This window comes from Neomonachus schauinslandi, chromosome 6 (genome assembly GCF_002201575.2).
Source record: "Neomonachus schauinslandi chromosome 6, ASM220157v2, whole genome shotgun sequence".
Lineage (NCBI taxonomy): Eukaryota > Metazoa > Chordata > Mammalia > Carnivora > Phocidae > Neomonachus > Neomonachus schauinslandi.
The window spans coordinates 144,816,853-144,837,314 of NC_058408.1; the positions used below are offsets into that span (position 1 = coordinate 144,816,853).

Here is a 20,462-nt window from a genome sequence, read left to right on the forward strand (position 1 = left end):
GGGTTTTTTTGTCTGTGTATTTGTGAGTTCAATCAATTAAGGAGAACAGCTCTTTGAGATCTGAACCCATGAGTTTCTGTGTTTACTTGTGACCTGTAGCTCAAGTTGCAGAACTGGAGCTCAGAGCTCTAAGTGTCTATGAATTTGTGATTCAGAAAGTCTTCATTTCTTATTGTATGTGAAACATTTTCCTGCCTTCAGAGGGTATTAATGAATCATACCATCACATTTCCTTATTAGAGGAGCTCTATAAAATTGATTTATAGACATAAGTAAATGTTTATATAAATCAAATATTCTCCAAATTCACAGAAAAAAAACTCCTTACAGAAACTGTGAGCTCAGAAACAATTTTAAAATAAATCAAACTGGCTTAATAATTTTGGTTTAAGAAAGAAAAAAGGGGGGCACCTGGGTGGCTCAGTTGGTTAAGCATCTGCATTCAGCTCAGATCATGATCTCGGGGTCCTGGGATGGAGTGCTATGTTGGGCTCCCTGCTCAGTGGGGAGTCCTTCCCCCTCTCCCTCTGCTTCCCTCCCTCCCCCTGCTCATGACCTCTCTCTCAAATAAATAAATAAAATCTTAAAAAAGAAAAAAAAGAAAAAGGGTATGTCTTTTCTCAGATTTATTAGTATTAGGTATAATATATGAATAGATTTTTAAAATAATATGAGTTTGTTTTCTAACGAAGAGGTTAAATTTCTAAAACCACTCACTGGTTTATTAATCAAAAAAGTTAACATCATTCCTAAATAATGCTCATGATTTTGAAACATGCAAATTTGTGTTAGACTGAATTAAATTATAATTCTGACATTGAAAAATATTTTTAAATTGTGGTAAAATACACATAACATTTACCATTTTCAGCATTTTTGAGTGTACATTCACATGTGCAACCAGGACCACGATCCACCCACAGAACTTTGTCAGCATCCCAAACTGAAACTCTGTATCCACTAAACAGTAACTCCCCACTTCCGCCCTCCCCAGCCCCTGGGAACCTCTGTTCTACTTTCTGTCTCTATGAATTTGCCTACTCTAGCTACTTCAGGTAAGTGTAATCACATAGTATCTGCCTTTTTGTGACTGGCTTATTTCACTTAGCATTATGTCCTCAACGTCCATCCATGTCATAGCCTATGTCAGAGTCCCTCCTTCTTAAGGCTGAATAATATTCCATGGTATGCACACATCTTGTTTATCTCTTCATCGGTTCATAGACACTTGGGTTGCTTCTACCTTTTGGCTATTGTGAACAATGCCTCTATGAACACTGGTTTACAGTATCTGTTTGAGCCCCTGTTTTCAATTTTTTTGTGAATATACCTAGAAGAGAAATTGCTGGATCATATGGCAAATCGATTTTTAATTTTTTAAGGAATTGCCACTCATCTCCCATAGAGGCTGCACCATTTTACATGCCTACAAACAATTCACAAGGGTTCCAATTTCTCCACATCCATGCCAACATTTATTGTTTGCTCTATTTTTGATAACAGCCATCCTAATGGGTGTAAAGGTGGTATCTTATTGTGGGTTTCATTTGCAGTTCCCTAACGACTAGTCATGTTGAGCAACCGACAAACTTTTTTATATATTACGTTTTATGGTGGCTTAAACATAACTTCTAAGATTCTTAAATAGTTTTAAAATGTGGATTAATATAAATTAACAAATGCAATAAACAATCTTTGGATACCTAAGTAGATTCTAAGTAAGACTGAACACTAAAACAATGAGCATAGTATTTATAAATTTGTCCTGCTTATTTATATATGCTATAGAATGACTGTATCTTTGGGTCATGTCAATAAACACGTTCATCTTTGCTACTCTGAGAAGATGTAAAAGGGATGCATAAGAAATTTGTGATGTTTGGGCGCCTGGGTGGCTCAGTTGGTTAAGCGACTGCCTTCGGCTCAGGTCATGATCCTGGAGTCCCAGGATCGAGTCCCGCATCGGGCTCCCTGCTCGGCAGGGAGTCTGCTTCTCCCTCTGACCCTCCCCCTCTCATGCTCTCTCTCTCTCTCTCATTCTCTCTCTCAAATAAATAAATAAAATCTTTAAAAAAAAAAAAAAAGAAATTTGTGATGTTTGTATTTATGCACTTTCCCAGTCTGCTAAAATGCTTACATAATCAGGTAGTTCTCAATGACCTACCTCCCAGTTTCAAGAACCCAAAGCTATTACTTTATTAAAAGATATAATTCATATGTACCATATTAAAGGCAAAAATAAGAGAGAAATACATTTGGGTATGCAAGGTAACAGGATAACACTTGTTTTTATAGAAGAGAGTGAGGAGAATTGTTCTAAGTGTCGGCTTGCTTCAGAATATAAAAAAAAGCACGGTGAAAGACAAAACTGGAGGGACTACAGCTAGTGCTAAGTTGAGGGAAGTGTATTTTATTTGCCTAGTTTATAATGCCTGAGTCTGAAAGGAAGCTACAGTTGACTCTTGAATAACATGGGGGTTGGGGCACCAACACCCCCCACCCAGCACAGTCGAAAATTCACAAATAACCTTTGACTCCCAAAAACTTAACTACCAACAGCCTGTTAGTGACAGGAAACATAACTGGTAACAGAAACAGTCAATTATTTGTGTTATATGTATTAGATACTGTGTTCTTACAATAAAGTAAGCTGAAGAAATATTAATAAAATCATAAGAGAAAATACATTTACAATACTGTACTATAAAAAAAATCCATGTATTAGTGGATCACAGTTCAAACCTGTATTGTTCAAGAGTCAACTGTACAAAACATGTTAAAATGTTGGCTGAGTTCACTCAGTTTGAGGGAGCTCTTCATTTGAGATACCCTTACTCACTTTAAAAATGAAAAAGTGAGGGTTAGGGTGATAAAGGGGCTTGTCCAAGGTCGCAAGACCCATTTAGAGGAATGAGAAGGACCCAAACCTGGAATTCTCAACTTTCGGTTCAGTGTTTTTCTCACTGGACACTGCTTCTGTGGTGCCCCATGTCAGAACATCATCACAATACAGTAACATGTTCTATTTAATGTAATGAATTAAGATATTTCAGCAACTTACTAAGCCAAAGGATGAATCAAGAAATATATTTCTCAATGACATAATTCTTAGGAAATGAAATGTTTCAAAGCAAGCAAAAAAGTTTACTTTATAAACTTTTTTATATAGTTATAAATATATTTATAACTTAAAACTAGAAGCACTGTGATGACAAAAATTTGAACTTTACAGAGCTTAAATCATTGAGGAATGATTTACAGTAAGTGTGTTTAGTAAGTGTGACAGAAATAAGAAAGGAACAATTTTTGCATTTCTATCACAGAATAAAAATTAAGATATTAATCTGTTAACTGTTTTCTTTACTTTGACATTTCCTTATATTTTTAAATCCTAACTATCCAACAAAAAGACTTTCATTGAGGCACCACAAAACGCTTACAAGGAAAAGTAACAGAACCTCAAACTTCACAATTCTACAGATTAGTCAATATTTATTGAACACTACAACAAACACCTTAGAATTAAGAGGAACTATCTTAATGAAACTTACTTAATGTCAATTCAATGTGAGACTTGCTGGAAAAGCATCCCCCCAGTGACAACCCAATCTGATATTTTTATTTAGAACTGAATGACTGCAAATATCAAACAAGACTGACATCCCCATGGAAACTAATCCACCCCAGGATTTACCATTCAAACATTTTCTGAAGCATTCATGCATATTTAATGGGTAACAAAAATTGTCAAGGCAGATGACCCTAATTTTGAACAAAGCTGAAAGATCCTTTCAATGCAAACCACTACTTGCTAAAGGAAGACTGATCTGGCAAAGAGGTACCTGCAATGGACTGCGATTTTAAGATGCCTAAACTAATCTAAGCTCCATGCCAGAAAAATCTTCAACAAGGAAATTTATGGCATTTTTCTCTTTAAGGTCTGGTTTTCTATTCTAGTAAGCTTTCTCTTATTCTCAGAATAAATTTTGATATTTTTATCACAGGAGATTGGTTTCCAGGAAAAGACTTCCAGTTTATACAATTTCAGTATAAAACATAAGGTTTCAAATAACATTGGCTCAACTATCATGTGATATCCAGAAGCAAACTGGAGGTAAGTTCATGTATTCATCCAGCACTTACTGAGTGCCTGTGTGAGCCCAGGGAATCCTAGTCTGACTATCACATAAAAGATGTTTAAGCCCTACTTACTGAATAGCTTCGGTTCAACCGATTCTTGGTCAGCAGCCTCAGGAGCAGTCCCACCCCAGCCACGATTGCCCAACAGCCTTCAGACCTAACCGAATGGGAGAGCAGTCAAATGATAATCCCAATGAGTTGGGGGATCTGGCTCCAGAATTCTAACTGGGGCCTCTGCCCAACACTACTCTGCCTGATTCTACAGTATACGGGACTCAGCCTGAAAACTACATGACTCTTCCCCAACCCATGAAACTAGAAAAAACAGCACCCCTCACTTGCATCTCCCTTTTGCCCAGTGGATCAAGCCACAGCCTAGCTTTCCTTTTCTAATCATTCAGTACCAATAGCAGCCTGACAGCCATTCTCTGAGATCTAGCCCCTGTTCAGATACCTCTGTTTGCCCTGGTCCTGGCTCTCTACACACAGCTGGTGCTCCCAGGCCCCAGACCAGACAGCAGATGAAAGCTCCTCCCAGGTCACCCAGCTGAACCCTCTTCCTACCCTTCTCTCCACGGCTCTCCAGTTCAGGCCACCTCTCTGGCTACCAGATCCTCAGCATTCTCCTTGTTTGGTAAAATTGTTTTAACTCCCTTCCCAAGTTTAACAACTCAGTCTTCTCCACTTCAGCCCTCCACTACTACCTCTACAAGCTCCCTTCAATTCTAACAAGACCCAGTTTGGGTAACAGCCATTCCCTCTTCCAAATTCTGGCCACTGGAGATACCTTGACATCTACCAGAGCCACCCTAAGCAGTGACACTTCATTTGCCTGCGGACTGAAGAGATGGCCAGGTTTTTATGGTCCTTTTTTTTCTGCTGCTACCTGCAGCTTGCAATCAGTGTACACACACACCCAGATGTCCACATTATTCCAGTCTATCACAGAGCTCTAAGTGAGAAGTAGCTCTCAACTTCAAAAAGAGCTTGGAAAGATGGTTTCACAAGCTATCAAAAAATACTAATGGCTAACATTTAAAATTAAGAGTATTAACTACATAGCTAATATTTAAATATTCCTTAAAACACATCTGTTTCAATATGTAATACTATCTTGGGGGAATACTAAAACTGCAAACACTACACTACAGGGATGAAGTAAGAGCGCAAGATATCAAGCTGAATCAAATCTTTTCTACAATATTTTAGAAAATTAAAGGATGAAGGGGGCCCCTGGGTGGCTCAGTCATTAAGCATCTGCCTTCGGCTCAGGTCATGATCCCGGGGTCCTGGGATCGAGCCCCGCATCGGGCTCCCTGCTCCGCGGGAAGCCTGCTTCTCCCTCTCTCACTCATCCTGCTTGTGTTCCCTCTCTCGCTGTGTCTCTCTGTCAAATAAAGAAATAAAATCTTTAAAATAAATAAAGGATTAAAAAATGATATATGCCTTTTCCCCCCAGCTTTATTTACACATGATAAAATTCACCCATTTTAAGTGTAAAATTCTGCATATTTTTAGCAAATTTATAGAATTGTGGAATCATCACAATCCAATTTGGGATCATCTCTATCACCCCCAAAACTCCCATGAGCCCCTTTGTATTAAGCCTCCACTCTTATTGTATTAAGCCTCCACTCCCTCTAATTCCACTGATCTCCCTTCTGACTCTCTCAATTTCCTTTTTTTGGGTAATTCATTTAAATTGAAACACAATATGTAGCCCCCTGTGTCTGGCTTCTTTCACATCATGTTTGCAAGGTTCACCCATGTTGTAACCTATATCCTAACTGGTACCTGTTTACTGCTGAATAGTATTCCACTGTATGGATGGACATTTATCCACATTTATCCACTCACCAGTTGACAAGACATTTGAATTATTTCCAGCTTTTGGCCATTATGAATAATGCTACTATGAACACTCACATCCAAGTCTTTGGATGTATATTTTCATTTTGCTTGGGTATATTCCTATATTTTTGGGTCATATAATAACCCTATCTTTAATATTTTGAGGAAATGCAAAACCATGGCTATACCATTTTAATAATCCCACCACAATGTATAAGGTTGCCAAGTTCTCCACATCTTGCCAACACCTGTTACTGTCTTTTGATGACAACCATTCTAGTGGGTTTGTGGTGGTATCTCTTTGAGGTTTTAACCTGCATTTCCTTAATGGATGGTGAGCATCTTTTCATGTCCTTATTAACCATTTGTATGTTTTCTCTGGTGAAATATATAATCAAGTCTTTTGCCTACTTTCTAACTACATTGCCCGTCTTATTATTATTGAGTTATGAGTTCTTTCTGTTATTGAGTCTAACAATTCCAATTTGATCAGAGATGATTTCAATCCTTTTCAATTACTGAGATATGCATAATGGTACAGCATCTGATCTGTCTTAGTAAATGTTCCCTGTGTACTTGAAAAAATACATATCATTATTGGGTACAGTGCTCAATAGAGGTCAATGAAGTAAAACTGTGTGATGGTGTTGTTCACATCTTCCATGGTCCTTCTAGTTTTCTAATTGTTCTGTCAACTATGGAGAAAGTTGTCCCAAAGTCTCCAACTATAACTGTGGGCCGGACCCTTTCTCCTCTCAGTTCCGCTGGTTTTTGCTTCATGTATTCCTGCGCTCTTATTATTGTCTCACATTTTGGATTACCGTGTCTTTATATGATGAACCGACCACTTTATCTCTATGAAACATCCCTCTTCCTTTCAGATCCAGCCTTTGCCCTAAGTCTACTGTGTCAGGTACGAATATAGTCACTCCAACTTTCTTACGATTAGCATTTGCACGGTTTACCTTACTCTGGCCTTTTACTTTAAATGATCCATGTCCACACAGTTAAGGTAGAGTTTGCTTTTTGTTTTTTTAAATCTAATCTGATAATCTTTTTTTTTTTTTTTTTTGAGAGAACAAGGGAGAGAGACAGCACATGAACAGAGGGAGAGGGAGAATCAAGACTCCCCTGCTGAGCAGGGAGCCCAACGCGGGGCTCAATCCCAGGACCCTGGGTTCATGACCTGAGCTGAAGGCAGACACTTAACTGACCTAGCCACCCAGGTGCCCCAATCTCTGACTTTTAATTGGAGTGTCTGGATAGCCACTGGCCATATGCAGCTGCATAAGTTAACTAAAATCTTAAAAATTTAAAATTCAGGTCCTAAAAAGCTCAGTACCTATGTAGGACCACTAGCTACATACATGCTTGGGACAGTGTAGATGTAGAACATGTCAATATAGCAGAGTCCTGGTTCAGATCACTTATATTTAATGTAATCAGTAGGGTTGGATTTAAGTGGACATCTTGCTATTTGCTTCTATCTGTCTCACTTGTTCTTTGTTCACCTTTCCTTCCTTTTTTGCCTTTCATGAGACTGAAAACATGTTATCATGGCAATTATTTTCACTACTGACTTAACAACTGTATCTCTTTGTTTTTAAGGCTGCTCTAGGAGAGTGGTTTTCAATAGGGAGCCAATTTACCCCTTTGGGACATTTGGCAAAATCTGGAAACATTTGTTTCAACTCAGGGGGAGGGTGCTACTGGCATCTATTGGGTAGAAGTCAGAGACGTTGCTAAGCATCACACAATGCACAGGATAGCACCCCCAAGAAAGATTTAACCAATCCAAAATGTCAACAGTGTCAAGCTTGAGAAATCTTGCCCTTGGGTTTACAAAATACATCTCGAACTTATCATTTCATGTAGTGCAAGAATCTTACAGCATTACCAGAGGGGAGGGGGGGTTGGGTGAAACAGGTGATGGGGACTAAGGAGGGTACCTGTTGTGATGAGCACTGGGCAATGTATGGAACTGTTGAACCACTATATTGTATATCTGAAACTAATATGACACTATGTGTTAACTAAATTAAAATTAAAACTTTAAAAAAAATAATCTTACAGCAGTATTATTTCATTTTCTCCTTTCTATCTTATTATCACCACATACCAACAGCTGTGATGTTGAGCTCAACCAATGTACCTCTCCGGGTTCAATTTTCCTTAGAACAAAACTAGGAATATCTACCTCACAGACACTCTGTGAGAATTAAAACGACATAAGCAAAGAGCTTAGCATAGTACCCATCCACTGTAGGTGCTAACATCTCGGTAAGTTATTATGATACCTGTTGAATGAAGGAAGATTGGAATTGATCTGAAATGAAACAGAAGGACATACCTGAACAGAAACCTAAGCCACCTACATTCACACGGGGTGAAATGTCTTACAAACACCTCCCCTTGTAGCTCTCCGCCTCCGAAATGCCGATAAGACTGCACCCTACTGGACTGGCTGGCAAAGTGTGATTCGGGAGAGAACTGCAAGAATCTTTTAGCCTCTGATATATAATCCCCTTTATTTACCTACATTTAATTGAAGACATCTGTAGGTGGTGCCACACTTTTGTAATTCAGACTTAGAAATGTCAATAAAAATGTCTGTAAGGGAGAGGTCCGATGTAAACCTAGCAGGGGAGTGCACATCAGCAGCCACAGAGCCACATGAAATTAGGAATATAATGGAAATATGCTGCCTGACTTGACGAGGTGATAAAAGCTCTTTTCCCATAAAGCTTAATGAGCTCTATTAGTCTTCAGCTTACAGGAATGTAAAAGGGTCAGCCCCACAGAGGGAAGTAACTGACTCTCCACACATGGCTCCATTCAAATGACAGCAGATCAAATTACTGATGTAATTACTATAACCTGACAATTTCGTTAGATTCATGTGGCAGTTAACTGTTTAGGACTTACAACAAAGGGACATGGTTCATTCATACTAGTTTTGTGGACAAAGTGAAGTTTAGAGTATCCTTCATTTGCAACTGCAAGTCTCATGTATTTTACGGTCTCTACCAGAATTATTTTTCTTTTCTTTTACTTTATTTTTTTTAAAGACTTTATTTGACAGAGAGACACAGCCAGAGAGGGAACACAAGCAGGGGGAGTGGGAGAGGGAGAAGCAGGCCTCCCGCCGAGCAAGGAGCCCGATGTGGGGCTCGATCCCAGGACCCTGGGACCATGACCTGAGCCGAAGGCAGACACTTAACGCCTGAGCCACCCAGGCACCCCGAATTATTTTTCTTTTAATCAGAATTAGGGCAGGTGTTTGGGTATTTATCATATTGTAAGTTTCCTTCTCCAGCTAAAACATAAGCTCAATGGCAAAATTAAACATTTGGGACTCCTAACACTCTCCTACTTTGGCTTTGACAGGCAAAGGAGGTGGCAAAGGAACAGAATCCTGAGCTCAGTGCTGTTGGAAATTTGAGGGATAGCAGCCACTAACTATGCCATCAGGCAGCCCCCACAAAATTCCAGACTAGAAAAATTTCAACAGAAAGCCCTCAAGGTATTTCCCAAATACTTCAAGCAAACAAAAGCACATTGGTCATCTCTAATTTTGATTTTTTTTCCTTTTCCCATGTCCATAAACTCAGTAAGAAAAGAGATTTAAACAAGGTAAAACACAACTCCGGATCATTAAGTGGAAAAAGCAGATCAGACAGAAAATGACAGAAACTATTACTAAAATTTGATCATACTTTCCCTCTACTTTTCACCAAAGATTAAAGCTTCTGCATGTAGATTCTCAATATTTAGCCAGATGTAATTAAAAAAATATTTGTTTGGTACAACTCCAGCTGTACAGTTGGTAAACTCCAAGCCCTATCTATACCTGAGAGCATCCAAAGATGAAAAAAGACAAAGATCCTGATCTTAAGCAGCTACAATCTTGCTAAGAAGACTGTTAACCATATTGAAACATACATGTTAGGCCTTGTGTGTTTTTAGCTGACCACTGCCAGATTATGGGTAAAGTCCTGTTACTTGCAGCCTCAGCCCCACCTAGCTTACTCACTCATCCAACCGTTAACAAATATTCATCCAGTGCCTCCACTGTACTATTTACTATACTAAGATCAGAAACCCAAGCAAGAAAAACAGGGTCCTCTCTCACTGGGCTTACATCTGAGAAAAATCTTAATTAGTGAGGTCTACTTAGAAGGATCTTTGCCATTGTTAACACTGCCCCAGTAGCTCAGTGGACATCAAGAGCCAGCCTCCTTATTCACTCCATGTCCAGGTAAGCCAATCCAGCCTAAATGTCTTCTGCTCAAAACCATTCTTCCTGATTACTCCTCGAAGCTCTTGCTGAAATCAGAGTTCAGCCTTAAACCTTATCGGCATTCTCTTCACCTAAGCTCCTGCAATTTCTCCCCACCCACCTTTTTCTCCCAAGACTAGACCCTGTTTGCACATCAGTCAGAGACTTGCCTGATGTACTTTCCAAACACTAACTACAAAAGTCACCACTAAAAACCTACCAAGGTATCTCTTCTCTCCATGTGGCTCCTTCATGGAAGAGCAAAGGGTGAAACAATTTAACATCTTGTGTATCTTCTTAACTAATTTCTGTATGCTTAAATTATCTTTAAACTGAGATCTGCATGTATAATCTTGCGTCCTACTTCTTTCACTGTTTTGTTCATGAGCACATACTCATGAACATGTATATGCATAATCCCCATTTTAATGGCTGTAGAGTGTTCTATCCATAATACGGCTGTCTATACCATTATTTACTCCTCCTACTGTTGGACATTTAGACTGTTTATAAATCTTTTGCCATTATAAATAATGCTGTTAGGGTACCTGGGTGGCTCAGATGGTTAAGTGTCTGCCTTCGGCTCAGGTCACGATCTCCAGGTCCTGGGATCAAGCCCCATGTTAGGCTCCCAGCTCAGCAGGGAGCCTGCTTCTCCCTCTCCCTCTGCCCTTCCCCTGCTTGTGCTCTCTCTCTCAAATGAATAAATTGAAAAAAAAAAAATCTTAAAAATAAATAAATAAATAAATAAAGCTGTAATAAACATTTAGGCAAGTTTTGTCCTCACTTCTAATTATTTCTCTGGCAGTGATTCTTAGACTAGAATTACTCAGGCGCACAACCCACAGGTATGAATTTATATAGGGTGTTTAATGTAGATGACCAAACTGATTTCTGTATAGGATAAAGTTTAAAAACATCCCATCCCACCATATCATCCTAAGCATTCATTAAAAAAAAAAAAAAAAAAATTTCTAAATAGGTAAGCAAGCATTTATCACTGTTCTTTTAAACTACACTTCTTTGATTACTTACAAGGTTAAACTCTTAAAACATTTATTATCATTTGTATTTCACCACACTATCTCGTAAAATCCAACCAAAAATTATGGGAAAGAAAATAGTACATTTTAAAACTGATTCCAGGAGATCATTAAGTATAATAACCTTGTTATCACACTTTCCCCAAACTGCCTTTTAACTATATATGTTTTCATGAACAAAAGTAAGGATTTTTAACAGAAGCAAATCTTATTTTTCCAGCCTTTCCTTTGTGGTACTTCCCATTCTGCTATGCTTAAAAAATGCTTCATCAGGGCACCTGGGTGGCTCAGTTGGTTAAGCAACTGCCTTCGGCTCAGGTCATGATCCTGGAGTCCCAGGATCGAGTCCCGCATCGGGCTCCCTGCTCAGCGGGGAGTCTGCTTCTCCCTCTGACCCTCCCCCCTCTCATGTGCTCTCTTTCTCTCAAATAAATAAAATCTTTAAAAAAAAAAAAAAGCTTCATCAACTGAAGAGTAAATTGTATAATTTATACTGTCTTCAAATTTCTTATGGTTTGCTTTTATTGTTTTAGCCCTAAACTTTATTTAAAATTCTATGTGACAGGCATTGTGTTCAGTGTTTGCCACACACTATTTCATTTCATTTTAATAACCATAAAGTATTACCATTTCCATCTTTAGATTAACCAAAAGATGAAATGACTTGCTCATAGGCCAACCAAGCCTCTGACATTTCAAAGCCCAGACTCTGTCCAAACATAGCTTTGTTTCCCCCTTGATCCTGGATATTTAGAAAATGTGACCAAACTTGGATGGTACTCTCTGGCCTCATCAGTTTCCCCTGGCAATCATCAAACTGGTCTCTACGAGTATTTAATGTGCTAGGCTGGGCTACACCACACACCCACAACGTTCCAGTAATTTCATGAACACGGTGTTACCGAAGCAGAACAGGGAACACTGCCTCTATATGGAGAGGTGCCGGAGGGCCAGGCAGTGGGCAAAACCTGGAGGCTCAACCTGAAGAGGGACAGTATTTGAACAAGCTGGGAATGGGGGAAGGGAACATAAAGTGCAATAAACAGAAGCAAAAGGAAGAACAAGGGAAAGGCAGAGAACAGTGTCTTATTGTGTGGGGCTGCAGTACAACCCAAGAGGAAAATACACAATATCACTAAGGTTTGAGTAGCACTTTATTTATTGAACTCACTTGAACTCATGACCCTGGGATCAAGACCTGAGCCTGAGCCACCCAGCTGCCCCTGAGTAGCACTTTAAAAACGCTGCCATGTCCACTGCTTCATCGGAAAGGTAGGAATTATCATTTGCATTTTAAAGATAAGAAAACCCAGACTCAGGGAAGTTGGGATTTGCCCAGTGTGACCAGTAAGGGAAGGCATGCTCTGAAAACCAGCTTTGGTTCTGAGTGCAAGCATCTCTACTCCGCAGCCTCCTCTTTCCTCCTCCTTCCTCAAAGCCTCACCCATCTTGTGTCAACTCACAGGTCAGCTGCTTTGCTAAATATCTTTATCTCACAGTGTTATCACCGGGAGTCTCAGCTCTACCCCGCAGAACCATTATAAGGACTCAAGGTGGAAGTGAATGAAGCACTGAGAGAGGGGGAGGAGAGAGGAGCGGGGAGAGAGGGAGGGAGGAGGGGGCGGAGAGGGAGACAGAGGAAGGGAGCATGCCTGTGTTTAAGAAAAGCTCAGTAACAGGTAAGTCCTTTGCTCTTCCCTCATCAACTCAGGGGTTTGAAAAAGTGCTCTCAAACCAACAGAAACTTGCCTGACAACATCCCCCCCACCCCTTGACTCCTGTAGCTCTTGGTTACCGGTTAACAGCCAGGGCAGTTAAGACAGAATAAGACTAGTGTCAACAGTTAAGAAGGAAGCAGATACAGTAAGGCTCTTTACAATGCAAGACTGATTTCAGTTTACTTAAAAAAAAAAAAGAAAATGTTCTTAAAAAGAAGCAATGACCTGTTATGAAGGTGAGCAGTTTTATAACTTAACAGGAATTCTTATTCTAAACAAAGTCTGTATTCATCTCATTACCATTATTGAAGAGTATGTGTTAAAACAAAATGATCACCTCTAATTTACCAACAAAACATACCAATAGTGATGTCCAATTAGTGATCCTAGTATTAAGGTCAGGGAGTAAACTCTTACCTCCAGAGGTGAGCTGCAAAGGAACCTTGTGAACTGCAGAGTCATATTTGAATATCAGGATCAGTTTCATCCAATAAATGGGAAGCAAAAGACAACAAAAAAAGGAAAAATTATTATTATATATCTTTTCAATAATAGCATGTAAAGTAAACTTTAAAGTCAATAAAATTAACGTTTTTGATACATTGTGTGGTTCATCCACAGAGTAAAGTTCAATCTAGCCCATAGTTGGTATTTGAATTAGTTTAAATAAAATCTGTATAAAATCTATATAAAAATGAATTAAAGCACAACAAATTAGTCTTAAAAGCTTTCATTTTTTAAGGTTTCCTCTTACAACCCCTACATAATAAAACATCCTCCAAGGGAGGAGTTAGCAATCTTCCTGACAATGAATGCCACAGGCAAAATTAAGTAAAGGCCAAGAGAAGGAAAAGATAGAAACCAAAGGGGAACCAAGAAAAGAAATAAAAAGTCAAGAGCAGGCGAGGAGGCGGGGTGAGCAAGAGTGAGACAAGGGGAGTCACGCCCACACCGGTGCCTGGCCCCAGGGTTCACCCCTCTGCTTTCCTCCTTCTCAGCTCACACGCATCCTTGTTCTATCATCTCTTTCTCTGACACATGCCGAGGCTTACAGAATTTCATCTGAAACTAAGTGTTATATATGCCGTTTCTCAGCATTTAAATAAAAAAACATAAATTTTGGCAGGGTAGGGAGGAGCCAGAGGCAAATGACAAAGCAAACTGCAGGTTAGCTCTGAAACGAGGACTGTCACATAACTCCATATATATTCATGATGATAATTCATATTTTTAGATGTTATTTATAAAATCAATGTTTCAAATCCTTTGAGAGTTACTCTAATAGTAAAATACCCAAGTAGTATAAACTCTTGATCTCTCCGAATGCAAAATAACTACAATAAAATGCTATAGCAGGCCTGTTTCCAAGCACTCTTGAACTTCCTCTCCACAACAAAACTAGCTAGTACTCACAGGGAATACAAATAATTTGATTCTCTTTTAGAGATACACTTGAAATATTTCTCAGTGAAATTACATGATGTCTGGGATTTCCTTCAAAATCACTGGGGGGTCAGGAGGGAACTATTGTAGGATAGTGTGTAGATAAAACAAGACTGGCCATTATATTAAACCGGTAAGAAAAGATGAATATATGCAGATTCATTATATGACTCTATTTTGTGAATATTTCCAGTTTTCTATAATAAAGTTTAAAAAGCATATCAGACACTTCCTCCCCGCAAAACTAAAGCAAATATATTCATAAAATGTTACTAGTGCACACCAAAGCCATGTATTAACTAGTATCACTTAGGTCCTAGTTACTTTAGTAACTTTTTTCTTCATTTAAATATCAATATGCAATTTGATTATATTAACTGTTAAAGGAACTTTCTGAAAGTGCAAGATATACCAAAATTTTAAGTTTTCATAATGCTGATATGTAACAAATTAATTCTGTTGAAATTTAAAGTGCAATCTTGTGATCTTGAGTTATTTTCATAGTAGCCCAACACAAGACAATCCCTACTCTTCCTCCGAGGAGTAAAAAGTAAGAACTGAAAGTTTTAACAGTGGAGAAAAATGAGGTATGGCGAATTTTTATTTCAAAATGAGAAAGTTGCTCTTGCACGGTTTCTGGGCTTTTCTCCACTATGTGCATGTCAACTATATGGTACCCATTATACTTCAGAACTGAGAAGTAGTTCTGGTTCAGTAGTAACTGATGTATCAGTTAGGATGGAGGTCACTTTAAATAACAATAAAGAGAAGCATATGATTACTCTCCAAGAAAACGAAGGTCTCCTTGCAGGTCCAGTAACTGACACACACCTTTGTCACGTGTGTATGTAACATTCCCGTCACAGCTTTTTCAAAATAGACCTAAAAATTCCTACTCTGCCTGAAGCTGCCGAAACATGAAGTACATAAGTAAAAGTTCTCAATTCCCGAAGCAGTAAAAACAGAATAACAAACCACAAGGTGCACATTCACTCTCCTATTCAAAGGACATGAAAAGGTCCAAAAATGCTGTTTCTTGATTAGTGCACCAGAAAACCCACTGCTAGTTCCCTTCAGTTAGTTAGTAAATTTTCATTGTGAAACGACACATATTATATCCAATACAAATAGTAATACTTTGAAAAAGAACTATAAAAAAGCAAATTACTACAAAATATATTTGTACATACACTGTAACTGACAGTAGAAATAGATGCCTTCTAACAAATACCATCAGAATGTCTGATCAGTATAAAAATGGCTCAATGTTGCTGTTACAACAACTAAAAAAACTATGGCCACAGTCCCGTAGTCCACATTAATATCACTTATCTAACATAGTTATATTAATGCAGCTATTTAAAAAATATTACGTTATGGGCATAGTTAATAAGCTTAAGAGAAAGATCCTATTTTAGATATTTAGGCAAAATGTTGAGAAAATAAAGAATTTAATATGTTTACAAAATATCTTACTGATTTTACAGATAGGAATATACTTCGCCATTCTAGAAACAACTGGAAGTAAATAATAGCCATAGTTTTTATCTTTCTATGTTTTTTTTTTTTTTTTAATTTTTAAAGATTTATTTATTTATTTATTTGACAGAGAAAGACACAGCGAGAGAGGGAACACAAGCAGGGGCAGAGGGAGAGGGAGAAGCAGGCTTCCTGCTGAGCAGGGAGCCTGATGTGGGGCTCGATCCCAGGGCCCTGGGATCATGGCCTGAGCCAAAGGCAGACGCTTAACGACTGAGCCACCCAGGTGCCCTCTTTCTATGTATCTATTTTAAAGACTACTACTGAGAAATGTTGATTATAATAGTTGAAAATAGGAACAACCTGCCTGACATTTGGCTTTTCAAATGCAAACAGGTAAGTTTTTCAATGACAACATTAATAACATTATTACTTGGACTCACTTGCTAAAATTCATAAAAATTTTGTCAATGATCTCGTCTACTCCTGAATTTTTTTTTTAATATTTTATTTATTTATTTGACAGAAAGCGAGAGAGCACAAGCAGGGGGAGCAGCAGAGAGAGGCAGGCTCCCCACGGAGCAGGGAGCCCGATGTGGGGTTTGATCCCAGAATCCTGGGATCATGACCCGAGCACAAGGCAGACACTTAATGATTGAGCCACCCAGGTGCCCCTGAATTTTTTTTTTTAATTTTATTTATTTTTTGACAGAGAGAGAGACAGCGAGAGAGGGAACACAAGCAGGGGGAATGGGAGAGGGAGAAGCAGGCTTCCCGCTGAGCAGGGAGCCCAATACAGGGCTCGATCCCAGGACCCTGGGATCATGACCTGAGTCCAAGGCAGATGCTTAACGACTGAGCCACCCAGGCGCCCCGCCCCTGAATTTTTTTAAATAATAAGTATGTTCCTTATTTAGCATCCAGGCATAAAGGGCATCAGTGCCATTTTAAAAACCTTTCAGGCCTCTAAAAAGGGAAAAAGGATAGACCCAGATCAGTTCTCAGGTCCCACACTACTTACTGACTCTCCTTCTCTTAAAGTATTCTTATCACTTCTAGCTCCATTGGTAGCCTACGTCATAACACCTTCTCATTCCTTCCAGAGAAGCACTTAGTGCTTACCAAAATTTTTTCAACAGTTTTCCAAGCACACAAAATTGTAGTTAAGCTTCTTGTCAGTTATGATCAGAAAGTTCTTTCCTTTTCCAAGACTTGTTATTAACCATGCCTGTTATGCTGGGGGGGGGTGGGCGCGGTGGAGAGGGTGGGGGAGGCAAGAAGAAGGAGAGAAGAATGCGCACTACTGGTTTTGTCAAAATATCCCGTTAAAACTATAATCAACTATTTATCTTTGTAATATAAAACATTCAACACATAAGTAATATAAGCTACTATATACCTGAAATGCCTTTTCTGGTTTAATAAGGAACCATGTTAAATTCCTATATTTTGACCAAAAAAGAAACACTAAACAGCAATTTTTTGTAAGATAAGGCACAACTTTTTTTTTTCTAAACCGAAGAACATCAGTGAGTTATGCCTACATGTCAAAGTGGAATTCAAGTCTTTCTTACAACTGTTTGTATAGATTACCCGAAATGTCCTTGCATTAACAAAACACTTCTGCTGTTCTGTTTCCTTGACCTTTCACCCTAGCATACGGTACTTACAAATTGTCAGGGGACAAGTCTAATGATTTTAGATTATAACCTAACAAAATCTTTATTTAAAACCTAAATCATACGCAATGTAAGACACTTAAGTTTTTCTATCAGGAATTTGGAAGTTTTGATTCAGTTAAGAGTCTAAAGTTAAATTAGGCTCCCTTTCCTTTCTCCCACAACTGCTGGTACATATTTGGACTACTGGAAATTGACTGTTTTAAGGCAGTGCAAGAACTAAGTTTTATGTTAAGAATGTGTTTCTCGTGGGGGCGCCTGGGTGGCTCAGTCGTTAAGCGCCTGCCTTCGGCTCAGGTCATGATCTCAGGGTCCTGGGATCGAGCCCCGCATTGGGCTCCCTGCTCAGTGGGAAGCCTGCTTCTCCCTCTCCCACTCCCCCTGCTTGTGTTCCCTCTCTCGCTGTGTGTCTCTCTCTGTCAAATAAATTAATAAAATCTTTAAAAAAAAAAAAAGAATGTGTTTTTCATGAATCTCCAACTCTTCAAAATTAATCTGATTCCACAGAAGAAAAAAGTTTTATTATTTCATTTCACTGCAGAAAAACAAAATCTTCAAAGGCAGCCCACACAGCTAAAACCCATTTAAAAAGTCATCCAGAGAATGGAAATTAAATCTGTACTTAACAGGGAGTCACAACTAAGGTCTGATGGCAAAGATCCTGTTTATCCTCATTTCAGTGGGGAGTAAAGGCAATCCTTAGCTTCCTTTCTAGAGCTACTCTCTAGTCCACCTGCCAGCAAGGTGGCTGAAAGGACTAACTGCTTGCACTGGCTTATTTGGTTAGAACTGGAACCTTTGGACTAGTCATTAAGCTTCAATAAATCTTAAAAGAGGACAAGAAAAATCATATTTACATTCTAATGTATGTCCCCCAAGCCACTAAATGCCCTTTTTTGCCAATAGAAAGGAAGAACAATGATCTAAGAATTGGTCTGGAATCTCACTAGCTTAATCTACTTGAGTAAGTACCTTCAATTATTGGGGCCTTAGTTTTCTATCTGTCAAATGATTTCAGCCAAACCAGTCTCACCAACTGGTATCCTGTGGCACACCAAGTTCCTGAGGCACTCTCTAAAACATGATTCCATGGCCAAGTAAGTTCAAGAAATGCTGCCAATCATTGCCGCCTCACCTCCCCTTCCTCATCCTAGAGAATTATAAGGTATACTGATAAATTAAAGGCTTCGAGAATTCCTTCCATTAAAAACAAAAAAATCCTACAAGATAAGTAAATTCTGGGGATTGAAAGCACAGCACTGTGATCACATCTAACAACACTGTACCATATACTGAAAGTTGCTTAAAAAAAAAAAAAGTAGATCTTAAGTGTTTTCATGACAAAAGAGAAATGGTAACTATGTAATATGATCAAGGTATTAGCTAACACTATGGTGGTGATCACACTGCAATATATCAAATCAAATCAGCATGTTGTAGACCTCACACAATACTGTGTGTCAATTATATCTCAATAAAGTTAGAAAAACAAAAAACTCTTCAACTTTATTTAATCTAGTGCTTTCCAAAGTTACATGACCAGGAAGTTTTGTTTTTTGGTTTTTAATTTCATGTAACATTTATTAACATTGTGTAGAATATTCTACAAAACTCATTCTGGGAAATACTACCAGCTCTGATTCAGTTTCCCCAATCTGTATTTAATAAAAATGCTCACTGAAAATACTCCATATAGCTTTTTACAGTATGAAAAATCTAATACAAACTATCAGTGAATTATTGGTCCCCTTTTCCCCCCTTTTAAGAGTTATGGTTCCTATCCAAAATTATCCCTCCCAGTATAGGATTTAGCACTTTAGATGGGTGAATGGCTAATGTTCAAGCCAACACCATGGAAAGAACTATAATAAAATGCCTCTTGAAAGATTGTAGTATCTCCCCAGAATCACAAAAGCCCATAACAGTAATACACAGAGCTTCACAGCTTTTGCTCTGTGTTGAGTCCAGTTGGCTAATGCACGTCCTAATTAGCGAGCTACTTCGATGCATACTCTTTTACTACTTGCCACTCTCTAATTTCTAAGAGCAATAGAGATTTGGGCAATAACTAAGTCATTCATTTACCACTAACTCATTGCATGTATTCACTATAATGATAGTTGTAGGTCTTATAAATAGTGACTCTGTAACTATTAATACAAGTAGCATATATTTTAACTTATTAAAAATTCATTTATTATTTACTACCTCCAACTACTGTGCTTCTGTTTCTAAAATTAAATGGTTAAGATTGCAAGATGAATCTATAATCCAGATAAGAATATAATTCTACAGCTTTAAGAGTTCAAAGAGAATGGAATTTAAAAGAATTTCATTGTTTTGCAAAATTACCAGCACCAACAATCACCATAAACAGAGTTCATATCAAAGAGAAAGAAAAGGAAGTTCTTGGCAAAGTCACCAAAATGAACACCAACTAAAAAAAAAGACTCATGTATTGGTGACATCATGTGTTGATTCCAGAATCATTTGCTTCTCTAACAGAAGAATCATTTTGGGGGTGCCTGGGTGGCTCAATCGGTTAAGCGTCTGCCTTCAGCTCAGATCATGATCTCAGGGGGCCGCTCAGGGTCCTGGGATCGAGCCCCACATCGGGGTCCCTGCTCAATGGGGAGCCTGCTTCTCCCTCTCCGTCTGCCTGCCACTCTGCCTACTTGTGTGCCCCCTCTCTCTCTGTCAAATAAATAAATAAAATCTTTAAAAAAAAAAAAAAGGGCAGTATTCACAAAAGCTAAGATATCTTTACCCTATGACTGAGGGATTTAATTCCTAAATATACACCCAAGAGAAATGAGTGTCATGTCCATCA

General features: G+C 38.6%; 1 protein-coding gene across 3 annotated transcripts in view; it reads right to left on the reverse strand.

The window, feature by feature from the left end:
- ATE1 (arginyltransferase 1) overlaps window positions 1-20,462 on the reverse strand; it is a 165,630-nt gene that overhangs the window by 102,208 nt on the left and 42,960 nt on the right. For all 3 annotated transcript variants that reach the window (XM_044916617.1, XM_044916616.1, XM_044916615.1), the window contains exon 8: window positions 13,449-13,481. In XM_044916617.1, coding sequence (XP_044772552.1) covers window positions 13,449-13,481 — 33 coding nt within the window. The remainder of the gene's footprint in view (window positions 1-13,448; window positions 13,482-20,462) is intronic.